This window comes from Berghia stephanieae, chromosome 5 (genome assembly GCF_034508935.2).
Source record: "Berghia stephanieae isolate SIO BIC M18660-M18661 chromosome 5, UCSD_Bste_1.3, whole genome shotgun sequence".
Classification (NCBI taxonomy): domain Eukaryota; kingdom Metazoa; phylum Mollusca; class Gastropoda; order Nudibranchia; family Aeolidiidae; genus Berghia; species Berghia stephanieae.
The window spans coordinates 83,459,062-83,479,880 of record NC_088364.1 but is presented as its reverse complement, the minus strand read 5'-3'; the positions used below and the strand labels follow the sequence as shown (position 1 = coordinate 83,479,880).

Here is a 20,819-nt window from a genome sequence, read left to right as displayed (position 1 = left end):
AATTTACGAAAATGAAAATGACAGCTTCAAAGCAGAATAAAATACCAAACGTGGTTATGCTCAAATAACAGAAAAAGTAAAATCATTAATATAAGAGTTTAACTCCCAAGAGATGACAGCAAAGTATTTGGCATGTCTTGTCACCATCAGACATTTTGACTTTGTGTTTGCAGACAAGATGTGCCAATTTCTTGTCTGCCGTCTGTCTGGATTTAAAAAGATGTTTTAACATTTTTAAAAATATTTTGAGCCCGAAACGGTCGTGCATGGTATTTTGTTCTTGTTTTTGAAGCTATCACATTCATTTTTGTAGATGACTTTTATCAGGCCACAGAGTCTATCAGCTTTAGTATTCACCCAGATCTAGAACGGGCCATACCTGATCTTGATCAATAATGTCCTCATCTGCAGACTCCATGTTGTGTACCTGGCTCAGAACAGACAAGATGCAGCTTTCTTCCTCGGCACTCATCCCCTTTAAAATAAAAAATAAAACAAAACAAAGTGAATTGAAATTGAAAGATAAAATCTCCACCCAAGTGTCAGAAAATAATCCTAACTCTCGACCTCATTTTTAAAATTTTAATTCAAATACAAGAAAAGAGAAAATATTTACAAAATATTATGATACACCTTCTTTCTCTTAGCCTCTGGCCAGTAATCAGGTATATAACAATAAAATATTAGAGTAGAAGCTTCCATCTAATTCCCAAAGAGAAATGATTTAAAAATTGTAACCTTTATCTTTAATGCAAAATGCTCTTAGCCACCTTTACAACTACATAATTTAAATCAAAATCTTATGGTGTATCAATAGTTAAATGGACATTTATCTTTGCAAAGCAAGCAGTATAATGATACAGAGTAATAAATAATAATCCCTGAAGCATAAAGAAGCGGCTGTGTTCTAGTTTGTTTTTGTTTTTAAGGGTTTTACGGCGCTTGCAACACATTTAGGTTAGATCAGCGCCAGTAAAAAGGAAGAAAATGGGATAGTAAAAAGTTCTAGAATTACAAATAAAGCACCCAAGAAAAAGTAAGACATAGGGGAATTGGGAACAAATAGGATCAGATGTAGATTCCAAGAGCACACTATCAAAGTAATTCGTTTGAGACCACCTATAAGTCTCATCCGGACACAAGCACAAAATCCAACAAAGAGGAATACACTCAAATGCTTACATTAAACATTAAAAATAACAAATATAATAATACATAACAGAGAGATGAGTTACAAGGAAAAAAATATCATCTCCCAAAACAATAACTATGCATTTGACTGTTTCCCTCCCAGCCAGGACTCAGACGAGGGCCAGGAAAAAACCAAGTAATCCCATTCCAAGACAAAGACAGAAAGCATGTTGGATAACAGATATAAGGAGATAGAAGACACAGTATGTACCTCCCTGCCCGCTATGGGAGGTCAGGATCCCCACCCAGGCTGTGGTCTAGTGTTATGACACTCTCCTTCGGATCGAAAGGTCTTGAGTTTGAGTCCCGTGGCGCATAATTGAGTCTTTAGAAAAGACTCTTTACTCACATTCTCTCACTATACTCAGGTGTCAAATGAGTACAGCATTGTCTCTGTCCGAAATTTTTTTTAAAATGTAAGACCCTTTGTAAAGCGGGTTAGAGCACGGTTAGTGGATATTGCACATTTTATAAAAGCTCTAGTTTATTTTATTTAAATCAATGACACAAAAGTTTTATTAATGCAATACACACCTTTGGTAACACATTCAGAATTTGATATTTTTCCTCATCTGTCAGAGTCACATGTCCATCACTGAAATTTTAAAAAAATATATATTAGAGATTGTTACTTGTTTGTTTGTTTTTGAGGGTTTTACGGCACTTGCGATACATTAAGGCCATATCAGTGCTAGTAAAAACGAAGTAAATGGGATAGTCAAAGATTCTAGATTTAGTTAAAAGTGCCCAAGAAAAAGTAAGACAACGATACTGGTTCAAATAGGGAAGCAGAAGTAGATTCCACGAGCAAATTATATCAGTGTATTTGATTCGAGATCATCTAACAGTCTCATCCAGACTCTTTTTTTGTTTGTTTTTTTTTTGTTTGTTGCTTTAGGTCTCTTCCAACACAATTGAGGTTATATGAGAGACCGCTGAAACAAAAAAAAACAAAACAAGCAATCTAACAAAAATAGTACAAATGTAAATCAAAATCATAACCTAAAGATATCATAAGCTAAATTATAAATAACCAAGAACAAACAGACAGAAGATTTACAGAAAAAAAAATATCCCCTGTCAAAAATACAATCACAAACCAAAGAAGCAGGATAGGCTAGTAAAGAGAAGAAGAAACGACGTCACTATCGGATTGTACACCCATGCGAACATCATAGGTATATGATTCAAGGGTGATGCTCCCATCCAACCACCCGCTCATCCAGACTCAAACACAGGATATCACTATAGAAATACACTCAAGTGTTTACAAAACAGATTCAAAACAAACAAACAAAACAACAAAGAGGATTTACAAGGAAAAAAAATGTCATCAGCCAAAACTGTCACTAAACATTTGAGTGTTTCCTAAACAGCTAAGGACTTGGCCAGTGCCAGGCATGTCATCAGCCAAAACTGTCACTAAACATTTGAGTGTTTCCTAAACAGCTAAGGACTTGGCCAGTGCCAGGGCAAAGCCATGTATTCTAATTCCAAGACAATGACAGAAATCAATCTGGAAAAGGAAATGTAGGAGGATAGAAGAGACAGCAACAGTGATCTCCCTGCCCACCATGGGAGGTCAAAAGATCCCACCCTGAGGGAAAAAATTGGATCATCATAATCATCCTATCACCACGACCATCATCATAACAGTTTACATGTAACAACGTATTCCTCACCTGGCATTATCCACGGCTTTGCGTCCCCATTTGTAGCACCAGGCGGCCATACTGAACCAAGATTTAGCCAGATTGGGACACTGGATACAGCTTAGGTGAAGCAACCTTCCCAGCATGCTCTCTGCCTCTGGAACACTGGGATTGCTCCAGGTGTTGTTTCCTAAAATGTGGTTAAATTCAAAGTTCAAAATCTTTACATTCTTACATATCATGATATAACGATAAAATAAAAACTTTCAATATACGTGACAAGTACTCATTTTGGATAAAAATTGACCTTCTAACTAAACTTGGCAATATCTCAGTTCAAACCTTTTCACCATCTGACTGATTATGTCATTCACTGTAACATTTATCCGTGAATAAATTATTGGGGAAATAACATAAACCTGTATTTGAAAGAAACATCTGAGTCACCAACCTGGTAAGAGTAACGAGGAACGTTCTTGGCTGATGGCCGTGCTTTCTGCCATGAAGAGATGGGCAAATTGGACAGTCATGGCGGATGCCTGGGTGCCATCCGTGGGAGCTGTGTAGTTTGCAGACAGCAGGATGTTGGATAAGGAGCCAAACAACTTGGGGTCGGCCTGCGTAAAGAAATAAAAATGGCAGATAATTAGCATGAGATGGTAATAATGTATTAATTAAATAATTATATGTATAAAAATTACTTAAAATTAAGTTATTGAACTTTTAATTACTTCCAAAAGTTAGCAAAACAAAAAAACAAAAAAGAAAAAAATTCAAGAGGAAACAGATTTTCTTTTAAGTCTTTGGTTATCAAAACAAGTTTGATTTTTTTTGTTTTTGTCAAAAAAACTTCTAAAAAAGAGAAAAAAAAATTCAAGAGGAAACGGAGCTTTTCTTTTAAGTCTTTGGCTAACAAAACAATTGTGTTTTTTTGTTGTCAAAAAATCTAAATTGTCTTGAATAACATTCTAAAGACTTTAAGATCACACATTAATTCTTCCACTCCAGTAAAATTAATACAACAAGTTCTAGCTTGTAAATCTGAAAAATCTATTTCAAACTGGAGTAAAAAAAAAAAAAAAACAAAAAAAAAAAAAGTGAAAAATCCCACTGATTGAATAAATAATAATAATCCAAGCTAAACCAACCTGTATCCACTTGACTATGGTCAACAAAGACCTTGATGACATCTCAGCGCATTCCTTCTCCAGTTTCAAATACTTGGGACAGCTGTCCAGGGGATTGGAGACCACGACCACTGAGCCAAGGAGAGCTTCAACGGCAGATCGACTTTTACCAGAGATACGGAGAAGTTTGCCTCCTTCGCGCTGTAGAGAATAATAATAATAATAATAATAATAATAATAATAATAATAATAATAATAATAATAATAATAATAATAATAATAATAATAATAATAATAATAATAATAACACTTTATTGTATACCAAAAAAGAAATTTTTTGTACAGACGTGATATAATTTACACAGTAAGATAAATAGATAATGGAATTATGATGTATATATTAATAAGGAGCGATTTCACAGCCAGAGTTGTGCTTTATAAATGAATAATTTCAACACTGTAAAATAGTTTAAATTGTCATTATAAATTGAAAATTGAAAAGATTGCAAAACAAATAAATTAATAGATTAATATTTATATTATTTGGAAGTAAAAATGCGAAATAATTATATAAAATGATTAAAAGGTTAAATCCATTCCAAAACATCTCTACATATTTCCATATCATTTCAACCTGCTGCAATCCATATCACTGCAACCCGCTGCAATAGAGACATGTTCCCACCTGTAGTCTGATGGACGCAATGGTCTGATCGGGCAGCACTCGAATTTTCCCCAAGGCTGAAGACAAGGATGAATTACTCTGACCAGACGACAGGTAAGCATTGGCCTCCTTCAACATGAGTTCCTCACCAAGACCAATGTTTCCATCCTTACGGGAAATGGATGCTGCTGATAACCTTAGACTAGAAAGCTGTACTTTGAGCTCTTGAGAGGGGGAGGGGGGAAGAAGAGAAATAACAAAATCATCAATATCATCATCATCGCTGTTATCTTCATCATTTCTATGTCTCTCTCTTCCCTTCTCCTGCACACACACACACTCACACCTTTCTCAGCCCCCCCCCCCCCCCCCCTTCCTTTTGAAATTTTAATTAGATTATTTCATTTCAATTTCGTTATATAAATTTAACTTTTTCCTATCGGCTTTATCTGTGTGTTTTGTCTGTCGCCTGACGACGATGAGGGGATATAGATGTTAATTACATCAATAAATATCTAAACTTTTCGTAGTTCCCTCATTCATTGTAGGTAAGACTATTGTAGTTATCCTCTGATCATCAAATAAATTGATTAATTAATTTTAAAAGATCTGGACGAATAGGTGCTCAAAGCTTTTAATATAAAAACTTTGCCTCAACTTCTGGTGATTTAAAAAATTGATTTTAAATTGTTATTTCATGTTTCCAGACTTTTAAATGGCTTGGCATCTTCATTTTTACTAGACATTTTATTTCAAGACTTATGACTTCAGCTCATCAGCAGCCCAAACAAATAATAACAGTTTTCAATCATATATTAACATTTTGTAACAAAGCCTTCTCAATTACTGCACCGTGCTTGTGGAATAGTCTCAATAATCAGACAAAATGTAATTTATATAACGCTCAGAAAAACAACTTTTAGCAAATACGAAATTATTTAGATATAGATAAAACCATCCAATAAAAATTCTCTACCTTCATGTGGGCTGAAATCTAACTGTATGAGGGTGTCCACTGCCCGAATCAGCTGAAGGTAAACATCGATCCCAACACTTTGACTGCAAGTCAGCTTGGAGTGCAAGGAAAGAGGCCCTCCCTGAAATTACAAATACAAATCATTTAATCTTTTTGATAGCTTTTGACATTTGGAAGTGAATCTACAATAGCTGCTGTCTTCTAATTTTTTTTAAAATCACACAACACTGCCCATTTTGTAACATCATCAAGCAGTAGGCTATACAGTTTGAACTTTTTACAAATCACACAAAACAAAAACAAAAAACAAAAAATTTTACCCCGTCGATCAAGTGCCAAATTTTCAATAACCCACAGAAATAGATTACACTATAAGTAAAACAAGACTGACGTTAAAAGCAGTTTATATTCATTTTATATACTAACTCATACTGCTCAGAGTGTTCATTTTGAAAAAGAAAAAAAAAAGTTTGAATATTGCAAAACATGTTGTAACCAAAGTAAAAATTGTACTGAAAATCAAATCACTTTGTTATTTGTAAGACGATATCTTGATGTTAACATATAGATATATGCAGACATTGTCACCATAAATTCTTAACTTTATATTTATACATTAATACATTTTTATGCATGCCACGTCCGTGAACGAATTTCCATTTTTTGGATGAATAAAGTATATTATTATTATTATCAAGATTAGAATGTTAAAAGTAAGAATGTAACCTACCAAACCATCCAAGTATTTTTTCAGGGCAGCAAGGCAGGAAATGCCTGCTATCACAGGTGCAGGACACACTGGAGGCCAATCTGACGCCATCTCCTTCATCATGCATTCCCCTTGTCTTTCAGCATTTTGCAGCACTCGCAGAATGTCATTTCTGAAATAGAAATTGGAGAATAGAACATTTTGTTGAATATACCATATATAGCCTTCATTGTTGAATAATGGAAGTTGGGATTACATTACTTGAGCAATATGAGAGATGTTAATGATAATGATCAATGATGATGATGATTGTAATAAAAATGATGTGAATCCATTACAAATAATCGTTTTTAAAACCCCCAAAAATCCAGGGATACTTTAATATCTTCACATGAAGGTTAAACAATTATGACTCGGAAATGCAAGGAATTTTAGTTTGCATATGGACACACCGTGAAAGTTTGAATCAGAACAAAAATCCACCTCTTATTTCCATCCTCCTCCTGGTTCAAGGCAGACGTCAGCATCATGGTTTCAGCCACCAAGAGACCACGTGGAATCACTTCCTGAATACCTGCCACATCCCAACAGAAAGCAGACGACTCAGACCGTTGAATTGTGGGATTGGACAGACTCAGACCTGGCACAAGCTCCAGGCTTTCTTGAACAGCTTGTATGTTCCCCGTGTCAAATTGCTGCAAAGCCCTGTGAAGATGTAAAATAGGATTGAAATCATAATTTTACTTACTGGCTTATAGACTTTGAGACAAAACAAAACAAAACAAAACAATTTGAAGCACATTTCAGTTCCAACCAGGAGCATACTATTTCCAGCCCATCAATGTTTTTGTTTATTTATCTAAACAACGCCACAACCACATTATCTCATTCGTCTGTAGTGTTTTCATTCATCCTATTTTGTTGATAAAGGGGAAATCCAAAATGTTTATTTTATCTGTTTTCATATATTAAATTAAAGCTTACATTCAATTTCACATTGTTATTTATTTCTTTGAGCCTCAAGCAGCAACATTTACATTATCTTTATTTGATGGAGGCCTAGAAGTGATTCAGGAACCACCTAAACAAAATGATGACCAAACATGTACCAACGAAGAAAAGCTCAAGGAAATTTCACCAACCATGGATAAACACCACCGTCAAACGATTATCTAGACGGAAACAAAAGGCATGGAGCAGAGCGAGAAAGTCCAACAGTAAGAAAGACTGGTACAATTATGCCCGACTGAAAAAAGAAACACAAAAAGAGAGTAGAAAGGCCTATCATAATCATGTTAAGGAACTTGTTAGTGAAGACTCAAACAAAAAGCTCTGGAAATTTATAAAAAGTAGGAGGTGCGATTCGGTTGGTGTAGCGCCCCTTGAGCACGATCGTGTATTATACTCTGATGCAAAGGAAAAAGCAGACATACTTAATAACCAATTCTGCTCTGTTTTTGCTTCAAAAGCTCATACCAAAATTACCACTCAACAACTACAAGGCGAAGAAAACGATTCCAACACTATGGCCGAAATCAATGTGACAGTAGAGGGCGTTTCCAAACTCCTCGCCACTCTAGATCCAAAGAAAGCATGTGGCCCAGACAAAATACCATCCCGTCTCTTAAAGATATTGAGTAACGAATTTGCACCTGCCCTCACACATTTGTTCAAACTCTCTCTTGAAACGGGAGACATACCAATTGTTTGGAAGCACGCTCTTGTCCAACCCATCTACAAGAAAGGTGATAGAAGCAGGGCTCAAAACTACCGTCCAATTTCATTAACCTGCATTTGCTGCAAACTGTTGGAGCATATAGTGAGATCCTCAATAACTGAATATCTCGAAACTAACAGTATTTTTTGTGATGAACAGCACGGATTTAGGAAGCACCACTCATGTCAAACTCAACTTCTATCATTAACACATGATCTGTCAGCTGCTATTGATAAAGGTGGTCAAATTGATCTAGTACTACTGGACTTTGCCAAGGCCTTCGACAAGGTCCCTCACCATTGGTTAATCCAGAAATTGTATGACGTTGGTATCAGGAACAAAACCTTACAATGGATTGCAACTTTTCTCGACAATCGCACCCAACAAGTTCTTGTCGACGGCGAGACTTCCACTATCGGGATGGTGACATCGGGCGTACCTCAGGGCTCAGTCCTTGGGCCCGTCCTATTTTTAGTGTACATAAACGATCTTCCACGAGGTATAAGGTCAAAAGTGCGCCTCTTTGCTGACGACACAGCATTATATAATCAGATAAAAACAACAGACGACTGCAAAACACTAAATGACGATCTAGCTAAATTACAAGACTGGGAAACAATAAATCAAATGGAATTTAACGTATCAAAGTGCAATGTTCTAACCATCACAAATAAGAAAGCACCTATAACATTTGAATACCAACTTCATGGTCAAAACCTGGAACATGTAAAGACAGCAAAATACCTTGGCATCGAGTTTGCTAAAAACCTCAAATGGAATGACCACATATGTCACCTGGCTTCAAAGACAAATCAAACAAGCGCTTACATCACCCGCAATTTAAAAAGATGCCCAATCACAACTCAAACCCTTGCTTTTAAAACTATTGTTAGACCAATTTTGGAGTATGGCAGCTCAATTTGGGACCCATATACAAAGAAAAACATCGACACCTTAGAAAACATCCAAAGAAAAACAGCAAGACGCATCACAAACACATTCGATCCTTTCTCAAGTGCGTCTGAAATATCACAACGGATTGGCCTTGAACCTCTGGAAAAGAGAAGAAAGATAGATAAACTTAAATTGTTCCACAAGATCTACTACAAAAATTCGTGCCTTAAACTTCCAAACGACATCAAAGATATCGGCAAAAGAAATACGAGGGGACACACAGCAAGAGTAACCATCCCAACATCAAAAACAGACGCCCACATGTATTCGTTTTTCCCTTCCACTGCCCGACTATGGAATAGCCTCCCAGCTGAAGTGGCTGAAAAAGGTTGCCAACATGCCTTCACGCGATTGCTGGAGTTCACAACGTGACTTTTTAATCTATGTGGTTTTAGTATTATGTGCAGAGTTTTAGCAAGTTTAAAATGTAAAACACTACAAACTGTGGAGTGATCCTCGACAATATTGAAGAAGAAGAAGAAGAGTGGCTGAGACTGAGAGAAAGAAATATATTGACTCTGGCTATTAATACTTGGACGTATTCCTGTAAAGTCTAGGCCTCCTACAACATGCAAAAAAAACATTTTAAAAAAGAGAGAGAGAGAGAGAGAGAGAGAGAGAGAGAGAAATGGGGAGAAAAGAGACAAAGAGAAGAGAAATCAATAGAGAGAAAAAGACATTTGAATATTACTATGAGAGAGAAAGTAGCGTCCAAAGACTTGTGGCCTACTTATTGAATTGCACATGAATGAAATAAAGCTAGTTAATCTAGAGACAGACAAAACAAACTTAGTACAAATTACAATGAGTAAACGACCTTAATCTGCCATCTCCAAATAACTGAATAACAAGTCACGAAAATTAATTAAAGTAGCCCAAGGACGTCGACCGTCTTTCTTAGCTTAGCTAACAATCGCATTCATGACCAAGTCAAAAACACACCAAAAAAAAAAAACACAAAAACACACACTACTAAGATGAGGGGAGGGATGTGTGTTTCTAGCACTCTTGTCTTGTCGACAATGATGAGTCGACTGAGTGAATCAAGCGTCTTTAACTTTAAGTCTTCGACCAATCACAGGCTATCTAACCGAACCGGCTGGTCGAAACAAAGACGCTTCTCGCCGTCGATGTATTACGCTATTGTTGTGCAAGTGGCAAGGAATATAACACCTTTTTGAGTAGGCCTAAAAGCTAAAATCTAAAAGTAAAAAATATAATTCTGAGGAATTTGAAAGTCACATTGTTGAAATCGGCTTGAAAAAAGAACATTGGTCCTTGTTTCAGAAAACCGGTTGAAAACCAACTGTTTTACGAATAAATTCGATTTTAAAAATTGCTTTTGTTTATTTTCGATTTTTTTAGCAACTTTTTTATTTATCGGCCGATTTTCTTGATTTTATATCATTCTTTATATCTCAATGAGACGAGATCAGTGATATACTTTGTTTGTTTCAAATGTAACTACAACATAATTTGTTTTTTTTTACTTATCAACCGTGCCTGGATATTTATTCAACAACTGACGCAACTATCCCATTGCCGTCTTCCAGTGTTTCAGCGATGACTCTAAACCACTATAATTACGTCATGCACAGGAAACATGGTAATAGTCTGTGTACTCTACGAATGCGGACCGGACTTTGCTGATTGGGTCGATCGCAGTGCCTAGGTCGATCGTCATAACATAGGGCCTAGTACTAGTATTGTGAGGAAACCATAAGAGGCTGCTGCCATGCTCTAAGCCGATCGTTCGCAGGTTGGGTAATGATTACGCGGAAGAATACATGTTGGGTTGTTGTTCACCTAAATTTTTCTCACGGCTTTTTCCCGGCCCCAGACAATTTTCACCGATTTTCCCGGCTTTTCCCCGGTCGGGAAATTTCAAAATAAAGTTTTTTCGGTTTTCCCCCGGCCCACTTCGAGGCCTGTTGATGGGATTAAATATATGTAGGGAGAAAAACAAACAATTCATAAGACTTTTTAACTCATTCAACCCTAACGCCGACTATATCCGTAGTTTACACAGTTTACTTTTAACCCCATACGTATTTATTACATTTTTCAGAAACAAATTATAAGCGTAGCAACAAAGCTAACGTTTTATAGTTTTTTAATGTTAATGATAGACTAATAAACTATGTACATGCTCATTTTTAATACAATTTTTCCAATTTTGAAAAGTAGTAAAAATTTCTAGGATTGAGTGAGTTAAAAAATAAATGATTCCGAGTCAAAACCCTTCATTTGTTTGATATCATTAGATAGGGTAACTAATCGTGACAAAACAATCAAAGCTTACTTGATAAAATTGCTGTCAACCAGGGACTTGGATCCGTGGAACAAAGAACCACCAGCACCACCACCGACTCCACTAGAATCAGACATGTGTTGCTGGTTTATCCACGACTGCCATTCCAGAACGGATTCCCAGTCATTGAGACTAAGATAACAGTCGGATATCTGAAACATCAGGAAAGGCAACTGAAGACACATTTTCATGATTTTTCAGCTAATCAGTGATAAACTTAACCCTTTCCTCACCACCCATAGGAAAATCGTCACATTCGTTACGATAAAACCAACAATTTTCTTATTCTGATTTCTCTTGTACATCACAAAATCTAAAGAAATGCTTTGATTACATTTATAAATACTAAACACTGTGTTGAACTCACTTGTTACTTTTTTGTTTGAGTAAGAAAAGTCTATTTTTGTGCCTGGTGGGTTTGAATTTTCGGGGGAAATTCTAAAAATAGCTGGTAAGGAGAGAGTTAAAGCACTAATAATAAAAATATTAATATTAATAATAATAATAGTAATGGATGACATTTATCTATTGTGCCAATCTCCACAGACTCCACAGGATCTCGGCACTAACATTGAAAAGAAAAAATAATTGGCTTACAATCATTGCCGTACCTGATTGGACATAAAGTCAAATGTAGATTGCTGAGAAATGTCATCAGTCCTTCCTTTCATCGTCAGATACTTGTTGTTCCTTTGGCTTTTCCTCACTCTCCGTTTCTTCTTGTCCTCGTCGTCCCCATTGATGACGTCATCTCCTGTCTCCAGCTCGGAATCGTCCAGGTCACCGCTATCGTTGTCATCCTCACTACTGGCCTTGTTGGAGAAACTTCCAAAAATGTTGCCACGGAAATCGGAAGCTGCCCTTTCGTATCTGAAATTTGTGAAGAGAAAGGAAAAGACTGAAAAATCTTTGAAAAAATATGTTTTTCTTTTTAAATTTTTTTTTTAAAAGAAAGATTATCAGGAACGTTAACCCTCTTACTTACTCACTTCCCTTCTTGAAAAATCAAAAATGTTTAGTGATGGTGACCATTGTGAGTAATTTATGGAAAAAAAGTGTATTCAAATGAAACTGTAGCAGGGAAATGTGCTCTCCAGTTCATAATCCTTATTTATTTTTTTAGGACCTGGAACACAACTTTTAACCAAATCACAGAAGCACTGAACTCCTTGTAAACAATAGAAAAGTGATATAGATGTTTCATTTTAAAACATTAATTTTTACTTATTTGAAAAAAAAAAAAAAAGCACTTGATCGCATCAGAAAATGGATAAACCCAATCAGGAAAGCATAATTTTTTGGTCTTGTTTAAAAGATTAAATTGAGCATAGTAGTGTAATCAGGGTCATCATTGTGGAATGATTACCCCAAAAGTGTAAATTTAGGGATTTACATATTTATCCTACTGCTTCCCACCTAATAGAGGATCTGTGGTTCAATTTAGGTGACAATCTTGTAAAACTACTCTACTCTAGTCCTAACATCAGATCTGCCAACCCTTCAAATTCCAAAATTGGAATCAGAATGCCGGAAAATAGGAATTTAAGACAAGAAAACAGGAATTTTTTAACAACGGATAATTTTGTATCAAAATGACCACCAACACATAAATACAGTATTCCGGTACAGCTGGCGAAACAACATAATGGAATGGGGAAGGGGGGAAGGAGTGCAATTATTTTTCTAATTAATTCCCTGTTGGCAATGATTTTTTTAAAAATTCACTTTTTTACCTCCACCACTCCTCTCTCCATTTTTTTCTTACCACCATCATCATCATTATTTTTGAAAATCAGAATTTTAGAAAAGGAAGAGTGAAAATAGGAATGATTCCGCCAAAAGCGGAAGGGTTGCGGGTATGCATGCTAGTACTGAAGTCCATTTGACAACTTACCTGTTCCTTGCCATGTCAGCCGATGCCAGAATCCAGTCCCAAGCCTTTCCTGTGACCTCCTTACACCAATGGTACACACCAAGGACACTCTCTGGGGCATGGAGCTGACACAGTGCCTTCACCAGATACACAACCACACGCTCATACTGTTCTCCCTGGTTCAAACAAGAATATTATATATCACAGGATTAAAGAAAAATCTATATTTTCTTATCATGGAAAATCAAAATTTAATCTGAAATGAAGAATCCACCCCCCCCCCCCCCCCCCCCGCCACCCCTCAGTTCCTCAGGGCAGTTCTTCTCTCGGATCTTCAACGGCTTCAATTGCATGACTCCCCCAAGCCATCAATTATAAGCGTAAAGAAGTGTTATCACTAATATTTTTTTGAAAATGGACCAGATACAGATATTAAATGGTTTTAAATGAATGCACTTGTAACAGAAAAACAAATATATTTGCTTTCAAAAAGGGCAACAACCACATTTATCCACAACAGTACCTTCGTTTTTCCAGCATCGTCCAAATCCCTGAGCAGCTCAAAAGCATGTCTGACTGCCACGGCTGGCATGCCACAATGGAGAGCCATTGTCACCAGAGGCAAACGGATACGGGACAGCCACTCCTGACATGTGTTGCGGTTTGTGCGAAAAAATGTTTTCACCACCTGCACGTTCATGGAAAGAACAACAAGATTAATGAGAATGTCACCTGAAAGGGATTTTCATTATTTCAATTTAAACTTTTGTGTTATCCTCAAGTTAATATCTATTTCAAAGATTTTTTTTAGAACATCAGACTTCAAGAGTGTACAAAGAAAAAGTACCAAAGTTTTAAATGTGTAAGGGGAATCAAATTTGTCAACAAAAAAAAAAAAAGGTAAAAAATATTGATATTACTGGTTGTCTAAGAACTTTAAAAGTTTAGAAGATGAAAAAGCATGAAATGTATTTTTACCTTATGAGCCATGGGCATAGCAACAGCACATCCTTCATACGCGTTGTACAGCAACTTGTCCAAGTGTTCTATAAAGTTCAGCAATAAATGAACACGGTGCAGGGACGTCAGTTCCCCTGGTTTTTCTACAAATTAATCAAAAGTACGAAAAAAATAATTGAAAATAAATGTCACACTTGTTTTTTCTCGCTCTAAAGACTGGCTCATAAATTTTAAACTCTGCCCAAAATAAAACCCTTTTTGTTCCCCTTCAACCATTTTTTTTCTGACCTAGCACAATTCCCACATTCTGTTTCTGTGCCAGTTCATTTCATTTCACTTCATTTTATCAAAGCCCAAAATTCCCACTAATACAATAACTGTAGTAGGTTTTACCATTTTAGATCTTTGTGGTTATTGAACTGACAGACCATGAGTTTGAAAAATGGCTGAAAAAAAGAATTCAAAAGAAAAGCATTACTTGTAATTTAGCTACAACCAGTCTAGAACGAGGAAAAAAATCTGATAAATGTAATGTCTTATGTAAAATACCCAGTTCTATTATTAGCATGTCAAAACGCACTATATATACTGCTAGTAATTTATCAGTAAAGATTAAAATACAGTCGACCTCTCTAATCCAGAACTCCACAATCCGAATGTCTCCGTTATCCAGACAGGTTGCCTGGGGACGGATTTGTTTTTCTTCTCAGGGTTGACAATTCAGGAGGCAAACATTGACTGAACTTTTACACACACACATTGAGCGACCCATTTCTGATTGGAAAATATACTGGGGATTTATAATATACGGAATTCCGTAAATATACGGAAAATTGGCAATCTTGTCTTCTTTATTTGTACACTTTGAGGACTGATTCCACTAACCTAAACTGTAATCTGGACAAAATGCTGGGAATGGAGGTGTTCGGTTAGGGAGACGTGACTGTAAAACCCTAAAAACCGACAACCTTTTCCCCCTACCTTTTTGTCCCTCTTTTCCATCTTTTGGATCATCCTCGGCCCGGTTCAACGCCATAGCTTGGGCCGCAAATGTCTTGATGACTTCCTCAATGGCCATGAATGTCTCTGGGGCTTTCCCCAAAGGTGTTCGCAGTCTGGACATCACTGCAAACTGAGCACATTCCCACGTGGCCCAGAACCAAAGCATAGATTCGTTGTTGTCAATCTAAAAAACAAACAAAAAACAAAAAACATTAGAAAAACATTTTGGTACTTCATAAAGAAAATATGTCAAAGTTATGACAGCTATCTTTTATATCTTTTTTTAATTTTGGTTTTGTTTGGGTTTTTAGCGGCCAGCATTACTAATAAAAATCAACTGAAAAAAATAATCGACAAATTCATATATCTTTTTAAAAATTGTCCTATATTTGTGGAAAAATAAATTCCTTTTAGTGCACGAATCAACTGTATTAAATCAAAGTTCAATCCTTTCATCTTTAAAAACAAGGCAGGCTTTTTCCGGCCATGGCACGAAGAGCTCATTTTCTAAACCTTCATCGTATTAGCCCATTCATCCACCCTCGTTTGAGAACGCATAAAATTCAATCGACTTACAACATGAGAGAGCATCAAGGAAGTTGAATTGTGGGATGGACTTTTATGTCGTTGCTTGGCATGAAACATTGCCTCCAACCAATGAAATGTCCCAGTTTGACTGCGGGGAGAGAAGACAAAAAAGGTATTGCATGTATTTTGATGTCATAAAATCAAATTCCACAAAAAATCTCATTTAATCTTTTTAAAGTGATCTATACAGAAGATTGCCTTTCAAAATAGCTCAAAAGTTCAAAGACTTTTACATGAACAATCTTTTTCTCTCTCGTAAGTCCATCCTGCAATATTTAGATCACAGTTTTGTTCAGCTTGGGCACCACAAAAATGGTTAGTTATGATAACAAAAAATTATTTGCTGATTTTTTTCGTTTTTTTTTTTACATACATTATAAACTGTGTTAGCTTCAGCGCCTTAGGGAGTTATAGATCCTTAACACACTAAAAACAAAAAAGAATAACTTTAAGTATGTAATAGTTTAATTATGTTTTTAAAAAATAAAATTATGCCCTTCCGCCATGACATCATAAGATACCTATGTTCCCTAGGCATTCCATGAAGGAATATAGATAATTCATAAAACAAGATGTCTGATGTCAAAAGGAATCACCCATGTTGTCCAAAGTGAGCAAATTGGGGGTTAATAATCTTGCCTAAGGAAAAAAATGACAGGTTCTGAAGCGTGATTTTGACAATCTGTTAAGTTATTTAAAATTCTCTTCTTTTCTTTGGGGGAGAGGGTTTTTGACAAGGAGAACATGGATAGGGGAATATGAGGGGGGGGGGGGGGGGGGGGGGTAGGTAAACTTACCTAGGAGAGACACCTCGCAGAATGTAGGCCATCAGATGACGGAAGTTATGGGAATGAAAAGTACCAGAGGGCATTCGAGCCACGTGTGAGCGTCGTAAGTGCCACAGGGAGGGCAAACCCAACTGTTTTTTCTGGAAATCATTGCTGGACATCCATTCTTCCTGAGCTTCAAAGGCGGGCATTCTGTGAATGAACGACATGTCAGATATAAATAACAACAGCGTTATGCTGCCCACTGGTTTAGAATTTTAAAATGAGAGAAAATTACTTTCAAATTCAAAATTTTAAAAAATAAATAAATAAATAAATAATAATAATAATGATGATAATAATAATAATAATAATAATAATATATAATAATAATAATAATAATAATAATAATAATAATAATAATAATAATAAATAATAAAATATTAATAATAATAATAATAATAATAATAATAATAATAATTAATAATAATAATAGTAATAATAATAATAATAATAATAATAATTCAAAGCAGCCTGAATTTTGAACAGTAATAGGTTCACTTATAGCATATCTTCCACTAATAAAAAAGAACTCCAATTTCACTCAACTTGGTAAATAACAACCATATCGATGAGAAATTATCCGCAAAACAATATCAATGGAAAGTGTTTGAAATAAAAATTTGAAAATAGAAAATAATAATAATAGTGATTTAATTTTATTTTTTTTAATTTAAAACTAATTTTAGGTCCATAGCACAGGAAACAATAAACAAATAATTTCTTTACAAAGCAAACAATCACAAAAAGAAAAAAAACGTAATAAGAGACGTGAAGCAGCCCGATGCTCCATTACATCCTTTTCGTTTATTGTTCATGTTATAAACAATGGTTTAGTTCACAGCTTTGTGAACTGAACGGTAGTTTAACCAAAACCCGATGTGATTTATTTCTAGCTTTACCTAATGACAAAATCCAAGGGAATTGCCTTCAAGAGAGCCATGAATGAATCTCTGATCACTTTCCGACTGTCGGACAATCTGTACAGGCAGAGACTGGTAGCACTGAAGTAAAGAAATGGGAAAACGTGTGTTGATTACTTTCTCGTTATGGGTTTAAGGGCAATCTACTGAATGATTTTGGAAATTTGAGATGTCATAAATCAATAGGACACAATATTAATAACATAAATTATACAAATAAAAATAGTAATATCAACATAATAATATCCATGGAAGAAAGATGGGTGGAATAAGAATAACAAGAGTATAGATAAACAGTATCCAGGTTTTGACAGGACTGTTGGTGACAGACTGTAGCAGACGGCAAGGGAGCCGTGCATCAGCGATACCACAGTGCTAGTGTTAATTGTACCAAATAAACATTCCAAAACTTTCAGTGATCGCTCTTTCAAGTTTTTTGGTCCAAACACCTGTAATGTTCTGCCCAGGCAGATCAGAGAAAAGCAAACGATGGAAACATTCAAAACGCATCTTCAAACGTTCTTATTCAAAAAATACTTTTACTCATATGTCTTATTTGATGATCATGTAATCTTCTGTCTCGTGCTAATTGTGTTGTGTTGTATAATTTTATCATTATTCAATAAATTGTATTCTAACTGTACAGCGCTTTGAGATGCAATTGCAAAGAAAGCGCTATACTAACTGTACATCATTATTATTATCATTTACAATCAACTTTGAAAAAAAAACAAATAAAACAAAAATAACAAACAAATGTAACTCTCACATAAATAACAATTTCGAAAACCCCCAGAAAATCAAAATAGTTCCATTTTGCCAAGGTAATTATAGTTGCATATAAATATGTGGCTGTTCCAAAACATCATTCTAGTAACATTTGCCACAAAAATACAAAAAGTCATTTTGAAAAACTAATAATTTTTTTCTCTCTTCCTCTTCTTCTTTTGATCTTATCAAAAATATTAAATTATTTGACATTTTGTAAAACTGACAAACATCTAACTTTTTCATAATGGCATCCTTCCACTGAGTAGTCGTGTTGAAAACAACCTTCAAGCTCTGGGCACTGCATTGGATGATTTGCCACTCCCGATCATAACCTGAATGAAATGGAATCAACAAAGAAAACAAAGTGGAATCCACAGATTAAAATTTTTTTTAAATAAAAAAATAAAATAAAATTCCCTTTATTCATCCCATAGGGGAAATTTGTCTCTGGGGTCTATTTCAAGGGAAGACTGGAATAACCCAGGTGTCAGCTGCAGTGCAGCACCCGCAAATTGAGCTAGGGCGAGGTGACTTGCTCAAGGCCACACAGCACAACGGGTGATCGAACTCTGTACCTTTCGGGTATGAAGCAAAGATCATACTGCTGAGCCACGCTGACCCCTGGATCTAATCTTTCACAGTTGGGGTTCTCCAACTTGGCATCATATTTTACAATTTCATCAAGAAAGCGGTAACTATGATGCATCTCTTACATCATTGAGTCAGCAATCATTACAAGATAAATAAGAGAGATTGAATGAAAATTAAGTGTAACCTGTGTAACAAAAAAGAATCAGGAGTCTCAATAAAACTTTCTTCTTCTTAAAATAATCAACTCAGTCATACTGAGTAAATCTGTCAACGTGCATATCTATCTGTAATCATCTTTAAAGGTGTAGATACAGCTCACAAGCTCAATAACATCAGTTAGTTGCTCCACAAACAAAAATTACTTAGGGAAAATGAGTAAAAGATTGACATTGAATTAAATGCAATGAAAAAAATAAAATTGTGTACATATGTTCAAATTACATGGAAAAGTTAAATGAAATTTTATCAGGATATTTGACATCTTTATTTCTATTTAAGTACAGTTCAGCATATTTAAACCAACTAGGGATTTATAAAAAAATGTAGATGGGAAATAGCTGGTAAAACATCATAACTTAAATTCCTAAATTAAGCTTTTATATGGCGCAATATCCACTAAATATGCTCAAAGCCCTTTACAAAGAGTCCCTGACCAAATAGCAACATGTAACAAGTAGAACGAAACATGACGCCTGTTAGGCGATAGTACAATTTTTTTTTTCCTGACAGAGACAACGCTGTCATGTCAACGGCCAAATACTCATTTTACACCTGAGTACGATGAGAGAATGTGAGTAAAGAGCCTTTTCAAAGGACTCAACTATGCGCAGAGCAAGGCTCAAACCCAGGAACTTCTGATCCGAAAGCGAGTGTCACACCACAAGACCACATAGCACAAGCACATAACTTGAATGTAAGACTCAAGAAAGAATATTTAACTAAAACCACAAGTTTTTCCAACTCTGGCAAAGCAGTAGAGGATACCATATTAATTACCTTGCCGTATAATGGACTGAAGCAGAGTGGAGGCTTCCTCTGTGGCATAGACATGGCTGTTGTTGGTTAGGGAGGACAGAATGTCCAGGGACCATTTCATCAACAGACATCTACACACAAAACAAAAGGTAAAAATACAAATATGTTTATATCTCATAGACATGGCTGTTGTTGGTTAGGGAGGACAGGATGTCCAGGGACCATTTCATCAACAGACATCTGCACACAAAACAAATAGTAAAAATACCAAATATGTTTATATCTCATAAACATTCCAACAAATTCTATCTTTAATAATGTCTTGCTTTTAATAACAGTAGTGTAAATAATACATTCATACCCACATCTTTGATAAGAACCACTTCACATAACAATAACTTTTTATCTTCCTTGTGTTCTTTTCCTTTTACTTTCGTTTTGTAACCAGCTGGTTTCCGAAAATAAAGAGCTGCTTTAAAATCCAACCATCCTGTATTGTATACTCATTTTATAACCATATTACACTTTTTATAAATGATTCAGACAACAAACAATTTTGACATGTGTTTCCATTTTAAAAATCGAAATGTTAAAAAAAACCACTAATCAATCAGCAGTGATGATACTCACAAAAAGTCAAAAAGGAGGAAAAGTCTCGGAAAAACGGAAGACTCACCTAGAACATTCTTGCACCACAGGAAAGTAGGCAGGATGACTTCTTTTGAGTACAATTTTAAAACGCCCGGAGTCCAGTAAAAGGAGGAAATTTTTTATATATATATTTTTTTTTAAAAAGGAGGTATTTTTTAAAGATTTATTATATTAAAAAAAAGTAAAAGGAGGAAATGAAGGAAATATCCGCGGATCTAGGATCTGAGGAGGAAAACCGAGGAAAGGAAAGAAAACCGCGGATTTCCGCGGAAAAGTATCATCACTGAATCAGAAATAGGCTTAAATGCCTTGGCCTGGAATTACGGTTTTATTCTTGGTTTGCTTCTAGGGTTTAAC

At 35.5% G+C, this 20,819-nt stretch overlaps 1 protein-coding gene across 1 annotated transcript in view; it reads right to left on the bottom strand.

Annotated features, from left to right (window-relative positions):
• Positions 1–20,819, bottom strand: part of LOC144973746 (serine/threonine-protein kinase SMG1-like) — an 84,498-nt gene that overhangs the window by 44,884 nt on the left and 18,795 nt on the right. Inside the window, exons 17-36 of the mRNA XM_078916581.1 lie at positions 19,833–19,942; positions 18,481–18,577; positions 17,454–17,555; positions 16,522–16,704; positions 15,713–15,812; positions 15,116–15,320; positions 14,153–14,277; positions 13,698–13,862; positions 13,196–13,350; positions 11,913–12,171; positions 11,293–11,453; positions 6,803–7,024; positions 6,341–6,491; positions 5,611–5,731; positions 4,656–4,858; positions 3,992–4,171; positions 3,295–3,460; positions 2,874–3,033; positions 1,726–1,786; positions 380–475 (exon numbers count right to left, since the gene is read on the bottom strand). Coding sequence (XP_078772707.1) covers positions 380–475; positions 1,726–1,786; positions 2,874–3,033; positions 3,295–3,460; positions 3,992–4,171; positions 4,656–4,858; positions 5,611–5,731; positions 6,341–6,491; positions 6,803–7,024; positions 11,293–11,453; positions 11,913–12,171; positions 13,196–13,350; positions 13,698–13,862; positions 14,153–14,277; positions 15,116–15,320; positions 15,713–15,812; positions 16,522–16,704; positions 17,454–17,555; positions 18,481–18,577; positions 19,833–19,942 — 3,022 coding nt within the window. The remainder of the gene's footprint in view (positions 1–379; positions 476–1,725; positions 1,787–2,873; positions 3,034–3,294; positions 3,461–3,991; positions 4,172–4,655; positions 4,859–5,610; positions 5,732–6,340; positions 6,492–6,802; positions 7,025–11,292; positions 11,454–11,912; positions 12,172–13,195; positions 13,351–13,697; positions 13,863–14,152; positions 14,278–15,115; positions 15,321–15,712; positions 15,813–16,521; positions 16,705–17,453; positions 17,556–18,480; positions 18,578–19,832; positions 19,943–20,819) is intronic.